At 38.2% G+C, this 17,981-nt stretch overlaps 1 protein-coding gene across 5 annotated transcripts in view; it reads left to right on the forward strand.

Annotated features, from left to right (window-relative positions):
- LOC135163441 (polypyrimidine tract-binding protein 2) overlaps window positions 1–17,981 on the forward strand; it is a 73,530-nt gene that overhangs the window by 23,439 nt on the left and 32,110 nt on the right. Inside the window, exon 1 of one of the 5 annotated variants that reach the window (XM_064122889.1) lies at window positions 4–1,805. The exons of the other annotated variants lie outside the window; for them this stretch is intronic. Within the exon in view, the coding sequence (XP_063978959.1) occupies window positions 1,803–1,805 (3 nt within the window). The 5' untranslated portion in view covers window positions 4–1,802. Of the gene's footprint in view, window positions 1–3; window positions 1,806–17,981 lie in introns of those variants that run through there. 5 annotated transcript variants of the gene reach the window in all.

Below are 17,981 nucleotides of genomic sequence, written 5' to 3' on the forward strand. Positions count from 1 at the left end.
TTCAGGCATACGCACGAGCAGGGAAGAAAAGAATAATCATTTTAACATAAAAATTACACATACTTTTGCTTGATTCACCAGTGAGACAAGAAAATCACTGAAACTTTTCTTCCAATTATTCGGATAGTCTCGACTCATTAAGTATAAGATAATAGAACCAATTAAATTCATCAATCGAATTATCCCGGAGGGAGGAAATCATTGCAAGACAATCAACACTTTTACTCAGAGGTGAGAACATTCACAGAACTTGAAAAAAAGTTGATAAGAAGTGAATTAGGGAAAAAAACGAGCACAAACGGAGGGAGAAAAGACGTGCGTCAGAATTTTTTTTCTTCAATTTTTATTGATTTATGAACGAGTTGGAGCTTATTGAACATGTGATATAATAAACAATTATATATCAACTTATAAAATATAAACATATCCACGTAATTTAGTGGGGGGCCTAGCTATGAAAAAAGCTCTCTCATTCTAAATCTCCTCTTCTTCGTTTCAATTGGATTCAATCGCACATCTTGGGTTTGTGTGGTTTGATGGGAAGATATTAAATAAAAAACAGAAGATAAAACAACGGGAAAAAGTACAGCCCATGCAGTGACAATCATTATCTCAGTATCATCCGTGAATACCTCATATCACAACTACTGCTCGACAATCCCGCTCAATTGCGCGTACAAACAACACTGACTTTACTCATACGAAAAGTTATACCTAAATCTTAATAATATCAATAATAATAATAATAATAATAATACACATAAATAAATTCGATGTGTGAATGTACAACGTCAGAATCACGAGGTTACATAAACGAAATCCTAGATTTTTCATCGTACCTACGTCGTTTCAATTATTGCGTGCGTCAAATCAATCAATAGGACAATTCTGTCCATAAAGTTGAAAAAAAAAAATTACTAATCTCATCTATAAGTACTGTCAATGAAAATACACTGTTATAAATTGATCTGATCGGCTGCTCTGATGATCGATGAAATTTGAATGACATCAACAAAAGAGTAGCAATTGAGGGACACAAAAACAATTATAAAAAATAAAACCACTGAACAACCAACGAGAGTGGTGAAGCAAGGACTGCAAAAGAGAAAGGAAGAAAGCTCTGAGACAGGGAGGGGAAGGAGTAGTTTGATGCGAGAATTTTATACCGAAGGTGAAAAAGAAGAATAGTAGGACAAGGCAAACAGCCTGACAAGGAGACTGAGCTTGGAGAAAGAGAGAAGGTGAGCATAACATCAAACTGTGGCGGCCAGCGAAAAGTGGATCTCCAGAAACTGACGTAACGAATAAAACAGTGGGTAATGATTGAATTGATAAATTGAATAACACTCCACTACGACAATTTGAAATTCGCACAATTGGGATCAGTTATCCCACCTGAAATAACGTGCATTGGATCGTTGTATTGAATCATTGAGATTATCAGGAAAAATAGTCTTGTATCGGTGTTGAGTATCACCAAAGACGAAGAGTTGAAAGCTGCTGAAGTAGTCCCTCACACAATCACCACGTATTTTCATTCGTATTCGTTTGTGCCGGGAGGTGTGGTACCCCTGCCACCGGCACTGCACACAGCAAATCCCGGTTTCACCAGTCATCATTTATTTGGCCAGCAGGGCTGTAGTTTAGCCTGCACCTGCACGTGTACCTGCACAGCAAGCATCGTATCAGCGGCTGCTGCTGCTGCTGTACATCATCCACAGTCGCATCATCATCCACGCACCCTAGGCTCACACACATCAGCAACAGTCTTACTCCAACCACTGGAGCACGTTAAGGACGCTATGGTGAGCTGCTCCTCAATATGTGTTATAAATTATGTTATCGGCTCGATGAGCCATTTTTACGTCTCTTTAGTTGTTCGTGGGCGAGATGAATTTGCTCTCTTCGTGCAAGAATTCATCAGATTGTGGGTGAATTTAGCCGGTGGAAACCCATTGGGATAAATTAGTAGCATCGTTTACCGTGTAAACACACAAGTTCGTCCACACCGAGTAAATCTACATTGACTATATTTACCCTTTTCTCCCATCAGTATTTGCCACCTATCACTCTATCCACTGGTGGAAACTTCTTGAACATTCAGTATCAACGTCCGCTGAATTTTTAATATCGCGATATGTCTGCCATATTTTTTATCCATTTTGCATAAGAACAATGGCAACATGAGTAAGCAAATCAATGGAATATGCAAGAAAATGCCAGGTCCTTGAAATTTAAAACCTAATTTTCCAACAGCAATATCGATAAATCTTTTTCCACCCAAACCTGCAATCTCCCTGGAAAAATATTCCTTCATCTTCTTTGTTTATCTCATTTTTTTCGTCTCTCTTCAACGACAACGACTCGCTGAATTGCAATCTTCACGAAGCTTGCATCACTTGAAGTGTCTTGCAATTAGCAATTCCTCCAAACTTACCTGCGTACTTTCCACCCAAGAATCTGTCCGTTTTATGTATACTCAACCTAGGTCGTTGTTCCTCGCTCTCTTCAAGTACCTAAATTTTCATTCCAATGTCATTTGAATTTACAAGAAGTTGCATCTCGATTTTTCAACAACGAACAATTACGGAGTTTTAAATATTTCAATTTCTCATCCACAGTTCTCCCTGATTCTTGAGTAAATTACAAGTTTTCACCACTGCAATGAATAAATCTTCATCACTCATTCATCAATAAATGTCCATCTGTTACTGTCCAACTTGTTCTCATCGTATTACATTTTTTTTCGCTTTATTCAAGTATAAAAAAGCTTTCGAGTATCAGAGGCATTCCCCCCCTCTCTCCTTTCGCGCGTGGCATTCGAAGATTAATTCCCTCGAGTGCTTCTCCTGTTTCCAACATCGAGTGCTCCAGTAAAGAGCGACTTTGAATACCTGTGAATGGGTCATTAGGTGCCTACGAATCGAAGCGAAATGCCTCCAACCGCAACACAAGGCGACACAAACCTTCCACCAAAGGGTGTGAATATTGTAGTTCTGTTGAGATTTATTTTTTCTTACTTTAACATCTCTCAGTATCTACGGTCCTTACAGTGAGACTCCCAAGTGTCTCGCTATCTTATTTTTCAACGAATATCCATTTTCCCAGCATTATCTCCAATTTTACCCTGATGCTTTTGATTCTACCGTGCACACTCAGCCAAAAATACATTGTCACCTGAGAAGTTCAAATTGTTGCCAGAATTTTCGCCCTATTATCGTGATATATCCACTACTGTGAGTGTAGGTAACCACATTTTGGAATATGTAGAAAACCGTTAAACGTGGACGATTAGAGATTTAACTCTTCCATGAGAATTTGTTGGCACTGATGCTGAGCTGGTTTTGAAGCCTGGGTCAAGGAAACCACATAGAACCTCATTATATCTTCCGTATGTACATTAATATAGTGCCTAGAGATCTGCTGAAATGCGAATTATGGTGGCATAGCGCTTTGGGTAAGGGTAGAGAAGAGGATCCACTGTGGTAAGTTAAATTAGCCTGAAACATCGCATCTCCTATCCGTTTGTCTTGGCTCATATAAACCTCTTTGGAAGGATAGAATAGCGGTTTTTTAAAGCTTTTCAAACTTTGCCACTTTACCCCACATCTTCAATGTACATTTTCAATTTCACACTGAAAAAAAAAGAATTCTTTTCCGTGAATTTTTACGGAAATCTCTTTTTTTTAATATCAATTTCTTTGTATGAGATGGAAGGGTAGATATCTGAGAGTGTAATTTCCCCCAAATGAGCGAACCTTACAGTAAATTCTCAACCGATTGCCCCTTCATAATTATAAAATCTTGAAAGTTCGGCAACGTTTATGAAGTCGGTGAATTATTTCTACGTTTCGGTCGGTAAAATTTTTCAGCCGGGAAAAAAATTACGGAACGAACTGCTTCCGCAGTGGCGGGTCATCAAACGGGTTTTCAATGTTCGCGGAACAAATTGTAAAATATACATCAGATTTTTTCATACCTTTTATTGAATTTTTGAAAGACAAGATTTTTTTTGTATTTTTTGACCATATGTTGAACAATTATTCCATCATTATCGACATTATAATTTCATTCATTCGTTTAATTTCATCGAAAAATTAACACACAGAATGTGCATGATTATGTTGTTGTATACATGAAGATAGACAAGAGGGTCAGGTTTGGTACATTATCTAAAGCCCTTTCTTTCCCGGGGCACTCGCCTCGTCCGCTTATTTCCTCGTTCACCCTGGCACAACTCTCGAGCATGCGGCTCGGCACGTATCTAATTACCTAATGACGTTAGTTAGAGTTGGATAGCCGAGGATTCACCTTGGGCCTCGCTTTTCACAATAGGAGAGTGAGAGAGTCCGCGTGATATATACGTATATCTTCCCACTCTTTATCTTCTTATCCCGTACTCTCATTCATGTAGACTCTCTCTCTCTTGCTCTCTCTGTCTTCTTTTTTGTTTCTCTTTTTCTACCAGTGAGTACTCGAGCTTGGTCTCGTTACTCGGTCATCCCTCGTTGCCCACTCTGGCGGACGAAATGGAACGCGCGCTGCTTCATACTCATTTTAATTAGGAGTCGCATATGAACATATAATCCAAACGGTATAATTATAATTTTACTTTAGCCTCCTTGTCCTTCCTCAAAATTCTAATGCTTCATTCGCTTAATTTTTTATTCCCACAAAAATAAAATGTCAATTTGGGATTTCTCCTCTCCCCGAGTGGGACAAATTGACCTCTCCCAAACTTATAAAAAGTATTTTTAATGATTCCATAAAGTATATACTTTTTAAATAAATATTCCAATGAGAAGATAGCCGATATTCCATTACTGATTAGATGAATCTTTTTACCCCTAATTTAATGTATTTTTCTCGGTGTCTCCGGAAAAAGTGGGAATATTGTCGACAACGTAATTTTAATTTAATCAAAAATAGCCGAGAAATGACGGCATCATTCTCGTGGGCATCCGCGGTCAATCGTTACGCCACTGTTGCACGGTATTACGGGTGTGCGGTACCGAGCCGTCAAGTTCATATTGCCGGTTTCCTGTCATTAACGTGCCGCAACCGAGCGCTACCGTATGCACATGCTAAGCTTTCTGTGTGTACATCGTAACCATACTCCACACACTTCCACAACACATTTCACTCACCACACATATACACACACACCCACACATTGAAGGAATATCTGGCCTATGGCTCGGCACTATGTACTATACTTGGACGCGTGGTTTCGAATGGGTATGTGCCAGTCCATCCGTCTACTTGTCAACGTGAACGTCATTCGGATCAGAGGCTTTCAGCTTGTAGGCCCAGCTCTGCTACATTCCCTAGGACCTAATCGCCTTTTCCATGTATATATACCAAAATCCTATGATCGGAGCCTGGAAAATTTCACCCATGTACCCTGTACTCGAACCAATTTAGTGACTGAAGCTTTTTCACTGTTTGTCGTTGGTCGATGTTTATTCTATTTTTTTTTTCCTTTCTCGTTCTTCTCTTTTTTTTTGTTCACAATTACCAATAATGGTAACGGTGAAAAGATACTAGAGCACTGGGGTAGCAACAAGTGCGGTTGCGTCGAAGAATATATGGGATAAAAAGAGTCAAACTTTCATTCTACCTTCTTGACTCGACGCTTTTTACCCTGTATTTTTCTCGAGCTTTGGACTGGGTCGTCACTGTATTCCCTACTGTTCGTATGAATTGAAGAATTTCCTTCTGTGGAATGAAATTGCTTATTCGGGCAAGTCTGGCTTGTTCATCTTACTCCGATTTCTTTGTAACCTTTGCATTTGGTCGGCCATTGAGAGAATGTTGAATATCTGGGCAAATGAGATTGACTAATATATCAACGGAACTTTGAGGGAGAGATGAAAGGTGAAGATTTTCTTATCGCCTGGTGATCCTTGGGGTAAAGGAAGGAATTTGTATTTTAGTGAGAGATTATTTGATATCGATAGGATTTGGGACATTCGTCGATATAAATTTTTTACGTCCGTATTTTTGTCTTGATGGTTAAAATTATTTATCGATTTTCATTATCAGGTGAGTCAGATTCACCGAATTTCATTGAATACTACAAATTTCAACTAATTGTTCAGTTGAGAAATCCATGAACATTAGAAAACTTTTACTCGAAATTTCAGACGTAATTTTCTGACAAATATCATTTCATATTTTATGGGTTGTTATCATACAGCGAAACGTTGATTGTTTACATCTGCATGTTAATCTCAGTTGAATCATGATTACGGTAACGGCCATTAACATGTAAAGTTTACTCCGGAAATAATTTTCTTCAGTACAGTTTGGAATATTAAAATTACATGGAGAGAAGAGAAAATAAACCAAATGGTCGTCACATCTGTGGTGGTCGTCTTGGGATCTTGGGAAATACGAAAGCACTAAGACCAACGTGTTTCTTGGCTGTCACATTAGAGGGTGACGGTACGATAGTAGTCGTGCCATTTATTTCAGTTTCATTTTTTCTTTGTCGTGTCCTTCGCTCATTGATCTACTGTACTATATAAAAAAAATCAACCCCTCAAACAATGAATAATTTGTACTGTCAGAAAATTGCTCTTGGAACTTCGAGTAACAATTAAAAATTTATCACAACAAATAATTTATCTCCAATTGTTACTTCAAATAGAAAAAATAGACAATATATTCGTCATTTGGGAACGAAAAATGAGAGAAAAAAATCAGTAGCTATTCCCTCAATAATAATGATTGAATCAGCAATAACTAAACATTGATCATCAATCAATCTATCTTATTGTGTCAATCCAACAGTGCAATGTACATATGACTGGCACAGAGAATACAAAATTGTTTATATTGTCGTGTGCAGAAACAAGGTGATATCAATATTGCGGTATTTGCTGTGGATGTATGAATACCTGTCCGTTGATGAAAAAAAAAAGCTTCATACAGGTATAAGTGTGTAACATGGTTGCGTGTGCGTTCTATCGGGTTATGGAGGATCGTGCGTTCTGTCCATAAAAACATGGCTCGGAAATAGCCAGGCCATAAAAATAGTTAATGCCCTCTGTGTTATCCAGTCTAGAATGAGCAAGGGATGGGGTTGAAGGGGTTGGCTTCAGGTCATAGTGACGAGAGTTACATCGGCCTTGGACCGAAGTAAAACCATATTGGCCAACAGTACACTATCGTTATCCTGTTACGATGTTTCGGTTTGACGAGAATCAATGCCGAGTTTATGGCTGCTACACTCCTGGGCATTGGTAGTCGTTGGAAGCTTCTGCGAGGGAGTTAACCAGCCTAACCATTAGCCATCGAAAGGTCATTAAGTGCTTTCTTTGTTAACGGTTATTGGATATTTTTTTGAGAGCTTGTAACGCTTCAATGTCTTTATAATGAAGAATTATTGACTTTTCTGTAACTACTAATGAAATGCTTCATAATTTGTGATAAACGTATTGCATTCCCCTAATTCATTTTGCCCCACGGGTCTTGCCCAGGACGAAATTCATCCAAACGTTACATAATGTCGGCCAACTCTGCAGATTTTTTGGATTTATATGAGATATAAATTTTTCAACGTAGATAATTCTCCCTCGCTGTCTATTTTATTTCAGTTGTACCAGTAATTGGATTTCATACGATATTTTTGAAAAAACAGCACTGAAAAACATGATAATATTGCGTTATTGTTCTCTGCGAAGAATAAAATTTTCCAACTTCACTATTGCAGCGAAACCATAACAGTATAAGTGAGTTGATAGGAGTTTCTAGCCCGGAGGGAGGAATCCTCACGATAGTTGTAGTTACCGAAGTGGTAAAGCTTTGTTGAATGACCACGTAAATCGGCACAGAGACAAACGCACATCCACAAGTCTCCTAACATTGACGCACATTCATGCCATCAATTGACCCATTCCACATTACCCTAGCTCTCCTCTACACACTTCTAATTCATACCAAAACTGAAAATCTATCATTTCAAAAAGCCATTGAGTTTATAAGTTGATTATTAACAAAATTTTAAACACATGAGATAGCAGTCATAAAGTCAATTTGCATTAAAATTTATATTTCTCGAATTATTGACGTTATCATTTATTCATCAAGGACTTTGGTGCTTCTGGTCGATATTGGATGCAGTGAATGAGATTTGGATAATCCCTCAGCGTGTCGAATTCATCGAGTGATCATTCCGAAATATTATATTTGTCATAAAAGTTTAATCTGTTTCAATAATTATTGCATGTCCAGCGTTAATTTTTTATGGAGTTTCCATCCTTTCGAGTAAATACGAAATGAAATGAGCTTTATTTCCAATCTCGGGGTAAATTATTCCTGATAAACTTTTTCTTATTTTGGGTAGGTAAATAGCAACAGGTCGTGGTACAATTTTTACCACAAATATATATTTACAATAAATAACTGCAGATAGTTATCAGCACTTGGCATACAATTGGTGTTACACAATGTCCCATCACCTCTCCCTCTCTCTCTCTGTCTCTCCTCTCTCCAGCAACCCTTCTGTTGTGGCATTAATTGGACAAGGAAATTTACTTAGAATTCCGACGTGCTGTGCCACGTCACCAGGTGCATGAGAAAGCGTCCGCGCGGAATATTGTAATGGGGGTTAAAATTCATTCGGGCGTTGTATATATTACAAACGGGGGGTAGTATATACGAGAAATACAGTGTGAAACGCCCGGTGAGGCGCGACTTTGGCCAAACAGGGACATAGAAACGAGCTAAAATCTCTGCCTTAATCCCCTTCCCCTCGGCAGCATTGCTACCAAACTAACTCGCACTCTCAACGGGACGCGCAATAGTCAACTACCTGGGGAGACTTTCCGCATACCCCGTCAACCCCCTTCCCATCCCTTACGTATCCTCCCCGGCTGTATCGACGCAAGTTTGTCTCCCGATTAGACATTTATGACCCGAATGCCAACTACCCGTTAAAGACGCTAATTAGCGTCGTCGTTAGAATTTACTCGCCCGCGCAAAATTGTTGTCACAAAAATGGTTAAAATCTACTCAAATTTCCAGGAATTTCTTTCTTGTATGACTGGCCAATTTCTAAAACATTAATATTATAATTAATTCCCAATCTTTCTTTAACGATTGAGACATTTTACAGAACCTGACGTTCACGAAAACGACGCTTCACAAAAATTTGGAAAGTGTTTAATATTTTTTTCTATTTTGACGACCCAGGAATTAGGGAGTCATCTGTACGATTTTTCTTACAAAAAAAAAACGCGTGGATTTGTGGTGAATTTTTTCCCCGTCGACCAAGTAATATTCACAATGAACTTGACAAATTCAATAAACCGACTATGTCAATTGACAGTATCAAATGTCATTCTATTCATCCACTATCCCATTTTCCTTTTTTAGTGTCTTTCACTCCAGCTTATAATCACCTCCAAGAGTTCCCCGAGGATTTCCAGGGAAATTGAAAGGGGAAAAAAAGAGGAAAGAAACACAGCATGGTTAAGGCAACCAGTCAGAAAGAAGTACTTATCCTCGAGTAATTATTGTAAGAACTCCCTCCATCCCCTCTCTCGGTCTTCTTCTCTCTCTCTATTCCTCTTTCCCACTTCTTATTGCATCTCGGTGAGTAATGGCCGACATTGCATTTCGAGAAATGGAGAAAACTCGCGGCTTCTTCTCTATGTCCGACCACATCCAACTGACTCTCCTTTGTCCGAACAAAGTGCCCGGATTTTCTTTGGCTTCGGTTACTTCGGCCCTGGTCTTGTCCATCTAGAGCTCCATAGACTAACACTATATTGTAATTCTGTCGTTGTGTAAGTTGTGAGGCATTTCAAGCCGATTATCGGAACATTGTTCGAAAAACAATGGAAACTCAGGGGGTAGTTTTCACCGCTTCTGTATTTTCCTTCCATTTTCGGATTATTGATCTTCATAGTTATCCACTAATGCTCTTTAAAAATTTATAATATTTTTATTCCTCATATTCTATATTTATGCGGTCTGTGATTTACGTCCAGGTTCATCATTCTATTCCAGTCGTCTTTGATCCTTTGGTTATTATTGGTGGAAATCCTTGTCAAGTCTATTCAAGGTCCATAGGTATATTCAACAATTTTAATAGGTCAGATTTCTATCAAATTCGAGCAGTTGAAATCGGGACAAAGAGAGCATTGTGATGTGGCAGTGAGTGCTATCAGATATAGCAAGTGATTCAACTTTTCGTTGAATTGAACTTCACACGTGAATTAAATTTTCACATTTTGTGTTGCGATTTTTATCGAAATAGTCTCCCAATGTTGTCGCAAATTATAATTACCTTCTCAATGATCCATAGCTAATTTATCGAGGACTCAAAGCCATACGGAAATTTCGCTCGATTAGTTGGAAATTCATGGGAGCCCGCCACCCCAACCGTTGCTCGTCCTTGTATGACTCCCAAGGGTGCACTTGAGAATGCATACCGATCGCCTAATAGGCTCGTACCGAATACTCCAACTACTACAGTGTATTCCTTCACGAGGTTTCACCTAGACACCGATCGATTACACGGAGTAATAGAAAGAATGTAGAATCAAATTGCTATTTTACCGTGTGAATTAACCGCCGCAAAGTTGGCGGGTCCATTGCTAGATATATATTCGCAGACACGTAGCAGCTATTAGGCGAGATGGCATTACCGATTGCAGACGTTGATAGGCCGAAATTTAAGCAGTCGCTGAGTGGGCATGTATCCAACCCTTGCCCATCCCATCTTATGTATCATACAACAGCTCTGTTATTATTAGTTTTTATTTAAAACTGCGATGTTACGGCGCCGTTAAACGTGATATCACTCACTTTTTTCCGGAAAACTGACAAAATCACGCGCGCAACTGGAATAATTGCCATTCTCTCATTATCTTCCTCGTTCAGACGTACTCAATGAATATCGAAATGACGAAACTGAAGAATAATTCTCCCGTGCGAATTACGCAGTTCGCTTATGACATGGGGAGAACATTTCTTCAAAAATTATGAGCCTGTTGGGTAATCCGTCCGTCAAAACATTATTCAGCAAAAATTACGGTATAGTTACGCATTTTTTTCACTGAACGTTCCATCGCGAAAATAAATTTGGGAAAAAATTAGAGGTCTAGAGGGCAAAACGTACAATCAATCACTTTTGGGTCAAGTTTTATTGGAAAAAATAAACTTGGGAGGCTAATTTTTGGGATAAAAGTAATGTTCTTCCCTCGTTTCACCCCCTGGATGTCTAATTTTTACCTAAAATTTCTGTCCGTGTACTGCTTCTCCTCCCTAATTTTTACCGGAATCCTTCGACAAAATTCCCTCACAATTACATAAAATTTTTCCAAGAAAATGCACTATTTTTACTGAATATTTTTCTCCGTTGAAATTATCAAATTTTTCATACCTACAGGGTAGCTTATACCACCCCTACACCGAGTCACCAAGAACGAGACGAATATATAAGTAAAAATAGAGTCGCTGGAATCTGGCAAAGTGTACTCGGCACCCTGGATGACTCCATTTCGACCGCGATTCTATTACATAATCTTCCGTGACGTATTTCCGAGTACAAAACTCTTTCGTGAATCCATCCTCTCCATTTTCCTACATCTCACTCCTCACCATTTTATTTTCTCTTTTCCTCTTATTTCATCATTCTCCTCCTTTCACTCTACTCCGTCATCGGTGGGAGAGGCTCGAGTGTCGCTTCTCGTTGAGCCAAGAGGCGCGTAATAAATTCGTTTTACCCGATAAACTCTACCCACCTCTCCTCCCCCTTTCCGTGGATTTCGAGTGATTCCCCGTGAACGAGAGCGAGTTTAGAAAGAGGGTGGAGTTATCCGTGACGAGATCGATTTGAGCATGAACCGATATCACGATTGAAAAATAAAAAGCTCCTTTAAGGTACTGGAGTTTGAAATAATCTAATCGACAAGCGTTATATACGTCACACCGTTGTATTCTTCTTTTTACACTCGGGGAGGTTTTTTTTTCCTTCCTCTCTTCTTCATTTTTGTTTGTTTTGTTCGACAAAGTTTATATATAAACCTGTAGACGTTGCGGGACAACGCGATCGTACTAGATAGCAGAGAAATGGTGGTGGGGTGTTGATCGGGTACGGCCCAGAAACCCAGGGAACACACACGTTACAGGCGCGTGTTATCTATTAGTCGGGGCGTGATAAACGATTCGCTTCCTTCCTCGGCAACTTGCCGAGTAAATCCAATACTCAGGCTTGGGTTGTGTTTCTACCTTCAGACTCGGAGGCTTTATTAAAATGAATATTTCGCACAAAGGGCTCTGGTAACGAGTCAGAACTGATAGTTTTTTTTTTCTTCAATTAAGAGAGAAAAGAAATGTAAAAAGACAATTGGGGAAATGGAAATTAGCAATTCAATTTGATATCTCAATCGATAGACTTGACTGGGTGTTAAATTCAAGCATAAAGTACAACACGGTGCCGGGTACTCAACGGCATTTAACGTGGCAAAGGGGCATACCAGGTGCTCCAAAAAGATAAGCCATACCGGCCTTCGACGACCATACATATATCAGTTGTATGTACGTACATACTAGCTAGCCAAGTATAGAGAAACGTCTCTTGCGTCCGGTCGCCAGTACCTAGTCTCCACCTCCACTGTGTACACATAATGCAGCCGACTTGAGAATGGGGCCACGTCATTTTATATTCGATCTTGTATTGTTTCACACGCACGTTTATTGACACAGAACTGTATCTCAATGGAACTGCACTTTTTTTTTGCTTTGATTATTACATAGTGAGAAAAAAATTCAATTTCATGGAAAGCTGTCTATTAATTTTTCAAGCTTAATAAATTTTATCAAATATACATTCGTTAATTATTAATGAATGAACATTTGGTGGAACCAAATGAACCCTAATTTACAAACGATATCCATTTTATCGCTGGATGAACTTCCAAAATTTCTGTCGTATTTTGTGAATTTTCTCTTCGTTCTTAACAGTACTGCCACCATTTTGAAATATTTTAATTGGGTCAGTCTAAGACTTGTATTTTGCCACTAGGCTGACATAAAAATTCTCAAATTTTTCATATTTTTCTCGGTAGTTAAGGGGTCAATTATACCATTGTATAAACCTCGAAACTCCGACTACTGAGATTATTACAAATTTTTTTTTACCGCCAACTATTCTGTCGTTATTTCCCTCCCTTTTCTCCATCTTCTCTTCCTTTTTAAAACCACGCAACTAATGGCAGAATTGCGGGGGTTAATTGCTGACTGGCTAGAGATGAAGTCCTCCTACAATTTCGTGGGAAATGAGTTGTAAGGGAAAGCCCCTCCCCTCAAACACTGCTGGACAGATTCTAATGAGAATAGTCTGGTTTCATCGTTGTTAATATTGTAGTCATCAATCACTACCATAATCGCTTGGGCAACAGGGGAGCAAAGTGAGATTGTTACTATTTGAGTATTAAATTCCCTACTTACATGCTTGTAGGGAGTGCGAAGTACAGTAATATGAAAAATATTTTTCCCAAACCGTGGAAATATGAGGCGATTATTTCAATCCGTTTAAAGGATCATTACAAAAGCTTATTACAATTCCTCTGAATAATTAACGGATTTTATTTCATAAAATGATAAATTTCTCCCACATTTATTACGATTCGAGGTAGAAAAAGAGCGAAATATCACAATGTAGTTTGCTATTTATTTAATCGAGATGATTTTATTAAAGTAAACTTCGGACTGTAATACCCGGAATTGAGATTAAAAGTTTTCCCATTCTACGAGAAAAGGCAAAAGTTATTTCTTTAAAAAGCGAGCTTTTTTTCGTGACACAAATTCAAATAAATATGCCAGCAATGTATACCGAGCAACTGTGCTTCCATTCCACATGAAATTATTATTTTTATTATTATAAAAAGTTGGTGAAACATACATCAGTTGAAAAAAAACTGATCTCCTTGGAAAAATAATTGTACCCGGCTCAATAAGTTTTTTTTTTTTTGTTTCTATTGGGCGACACATCTTGTTGCCATCCACTTTTTTCTCTTTATTCCGAATTATACGGGGCCCCTAATAGATTTTTTTCCGGGCATTTTTATTTTTTTGAGGAAAAATTTATCTCCTGCAAAGCCCCAGGAACATCCAAAAGATCGAATGCGACTCTGGTAGCAGATAAAATATTAATACGAATACGCTTGTATTGAGGCGAAAATGCGATACTACCCTTTCACTCCCTTCTCTCTCCTCTCCATTCGTCGTTTCGCTTATTTCGTACTCGCTCTTCCTCTTTACTCGCATCGGCGCATTCAAGCGACGAGTATTACTGGTGTACTTGGAATGTACTGCTAGGGAATATTCAATGACCTGAGCCAAGTAAATATTGAATGAGCCAGCACCGACGCGCAGGGCGAGAACGCGACGAGGTCGCGAATATCGGATGCCGTGAAATTTCACACTATCCACCATTCGTATAGTCGAACTTGGAGAGTACGACTCTTTAGTATACTATGTGATACCTTTGTATGTACTTACGTTTGTTTCTCTCCTTCTCTTTTTATCCTCTTCGGCCGAGCAAATTTGTCGAGTTCATTCAGTTTCAAATTTTTTAATGCCACGGACGAAAAGCTAACCATGAAAGCGAGCCGAATCAACTTTCTCTTAGTAAATCTTTTGAAGCTCATTTTAAGTTAATTTGTAATAACGTTAAGGTTAATGGTTTTAACTTTTTTCAAATTAGAGCTTATTCCCAGGCAATTTCAACCTGTAGTTAATTTCTTTTTTAATGTGCATGTTTCTGAAATATCGCTTTGGGCTTTTTCGAAATTTATTATCTAGCACTTTTGAATGACTTAGTGAACTCACTTGGGACTGTACATTATTATTAATAATTTCAATCAATTTTTATTTGGTGGGTTTACCAGAAATATCTCAGTTTTTTTCTTCAATCTCCTCGATAGAATTCGGTAGAGGGTTTAAAAAAAGTAGTAGGTATTGTTGGTGTATACATGTACAAGAAATACGATGATCCACGTATTTTATGAAAGGTTCACCCACATTATTCCGCCAATTTCGTTAACGGATTTCTGAGCTTCCTGCTATAAAAATCACTGAGCCCCCACACAAAAGCAGCCGAATAATGGAGCATATTCAGCGGAAAAAAAAGAATACGTCATTGGTTGTCTAAATTTGACACTTAGATAGGGGAGATCGATGAGTGATGAGATAGAGATAGATTGATGAAGATGAAGCAGGAGAATATCTTTCATATAAATATGGAAATTTTATAAATTGAATCGACTTTTGGAAGCCCCTACGCCATTTGTTGTTCGTTATTTTCAATGTCGGCACCTTGAAAATAGTCATTTTTATGAAAACGCAATTCATCAAGTTAAATCATCAGCCTATTTTCACTTATCTCGTTCTAAAAAAATCATTGAACACCTAAAAATAATAAGTAACTTGCCAAATTTTAGCATCAATTATCCTTCATTCTCAAAATATTTACAACAGTATGACCTGTCAGTTATTAATGGAAAAAAATGAGTAAAATTGTTGCCACAATCGAGGGCGACGGTGTATAATATACGTCCATATTATATATCAAAATTGGTCTGCCATATACGTAAATGTTTGACTCTCGGAGCGTTGGCAGGCGCCGTTGGGATTTTTAAATTTGATTTACTTCTCTCGCGGTACTCGTAGATTCTCCAAGTCCCCTGCTTTTCCACTCTGTGGCTCCTATATATCCTTCTCTCCCTTGCCCTCTTTTGTCCCACTCCACCAATTCCTCTTTCCACTTCGATAATGTACCGTTTTCCTGATCGTAAATCTTTATGCAAGCTATCTTTCTCTCTCTCTCTCTCCCTATCCCTCTTTCTTCCATACATATGTCTCTATATCCTCACAAATTTTCTCTTCCATTCAAAATCAATAGACATTGCTTTTTTCATGTTTTTCTGTTTATGCCAGTGTTGCCTTGCTCCCCATAACATGTGTCAATCGCGTGTTTCAAGTTTTTTGGGAGGAGAGGGGAAAAATAAGAAATATGTGAGATTTGGTTCAGTTTATTTTGATGAAATGGAAAAGGGCAGCACCGAGGATTCCCTCACGCAATCCTCATTTATTATTTGCTCACCCTGTAATAGGGGTAACTGATAGTTCAATGCTCTTCAACACGGCATATATGTGTTTAAATAATTCTTCCGATGGATATAAAAGAAAATTGATGATACATAAAGCACTTATCTGAAGAAAAAAAAAGTGTACTTTATTGGAAATAGGGGGAAGGGCCTCTTCACAATGAAATACTCCTAAATTAATTACAGTGTTCAACATGTTCCTCCAGGATACAGGAGAGCCGATAAATTTTTAGGACGAGCTGGGGAATGAGTTGCAAAAGAGGCCAAAAAACTTTTTAAAGTCACAAATTGCTTTTAGAAAATGGAATACAGATTCAATTTTGTGAGTCAAGTGCTGCCACCCCACGAGGTCAGTTGACGTAAAGTTTTTCCTTTCCAGAAGCAAAAGAACGTTATATCCTGTCACTATCCTTTGATGATAGAATTTTCATGGAGTATCCGTACATTTTTTTTTCACTCTCCCTCTAGACAGGGTTTCTTTGTGAGTTTCATTTTGTTATTATAATAATGCACTTATAACAAATTCAGCGATGTTTAACTGGATTAAATACAACTCAATTATCCAAGATCTGAAATACGTTAATTGAAAATTTGCTTTGTCTATACAACTTGAGGAGTTTATTCATAATAGTCGAGAAAGAGGAAAAGGAGAGAATACCGTGATGCGAGGCACACGATAATTGAATTATTTCATAGAAGTGTATATTATTATAGGTGGTGGAGTGGTCTTTCATCTGCAACAATACATAAACAATTTTCTGAAGATCACAGTCATGCCTGCAGCATTATAATTATTATCTTCTTATCTTAGTCCTTAACAGAAATATTCTACTGATTCCCCCATTTGTAGTTTCTCTGTCGTTGTTCCTTGTTTCTGCTTTTGTTTGAGAATTTCATCTTGTTCCATTTTTCCAATTATTCTCAGACCTTTGTCAGTAAACCGTTGTATATATGGAGAGAAAAATTCACTGCAAACTACAAAAAATCGTAATATAATTATACCTTAACAATTTTATAATGTGGATTTTACAAAATAATTCCCTCATATTTGTGGGCAGTCCATCTGGTCGCTGCTGGTATTTACTTGTCATTTCCATTCTTTCAATTTTCCTTCACTGACTTTTTCTCTCTCTCACACACACCCACACACCTTTGCCCACACTTCCACGAGATGTTTATAAAATTTGAAAATTCATGAAGTCGGTGGATGGAGACTTCATGACCATGGAATAGCCAGGGGAACATCCAGGAGGTGATATAAATCTGCTAAGGTTTGGAGTAGATGCTCTTGTCTCTGTAATACTCCGCCACATGCGTTTCTATATATAAATTAGGTAATGCACATAGCGACGAGTTGTATCACCGAAAACGCAGGCTCCTATTCTTATTTATTTCATTTCATTCATCTGTTACCGACGATATTGGCGAAATTCAATCAAGTTTGTCGCTTTTAATAGACTTTAATGACTTGTATGGAGAAGAAATAGTTCTCGTATTATAAATAATAACACAGCATGTAGTTGACAAGGATGAGGTAGCAGGCATGTTACTTAATTTTATATGTTCGTGAAGAAACACGAGCTGTGTAATTTTCGTGGTCGCCCCCGTCATCATTATCTCCAGAACTGAGCATGTATAATCCTATGCATCGCATGTAATACAGAGGATAGGCACCACTACCCTCTGTCTCAGTGTGTAACAAGCAACGCACACCAATAACGAAGAACCTTGCCATTAGATACTCGCTTGTCATAATTATTTCGTCGAGATATACCGCTTAGCGTTACAATCCACCCCCTCTCCAAATCGTCTGCACTTCATGACCCCCATTACTATTCGATGTTGGGCTCTAGATTA

Source organism: Diachasmimorpha longicaudata, chromosome 6 (assembly GCF_034640455.1).
Source record: "Diachasmimorpha longicaudata isolate KC_UGA_2023 chromosome 6, iyDiaLong2, whole genome shotgun sequence".
In the NCBI taxonomy this organism is placed as follows: Eukaryota; Metazoa; Arthropoda; class Insecta; order Hymenoptera; family Braconidae; genus Diachasmimorpha; species Diachasmimorpha longicaudata.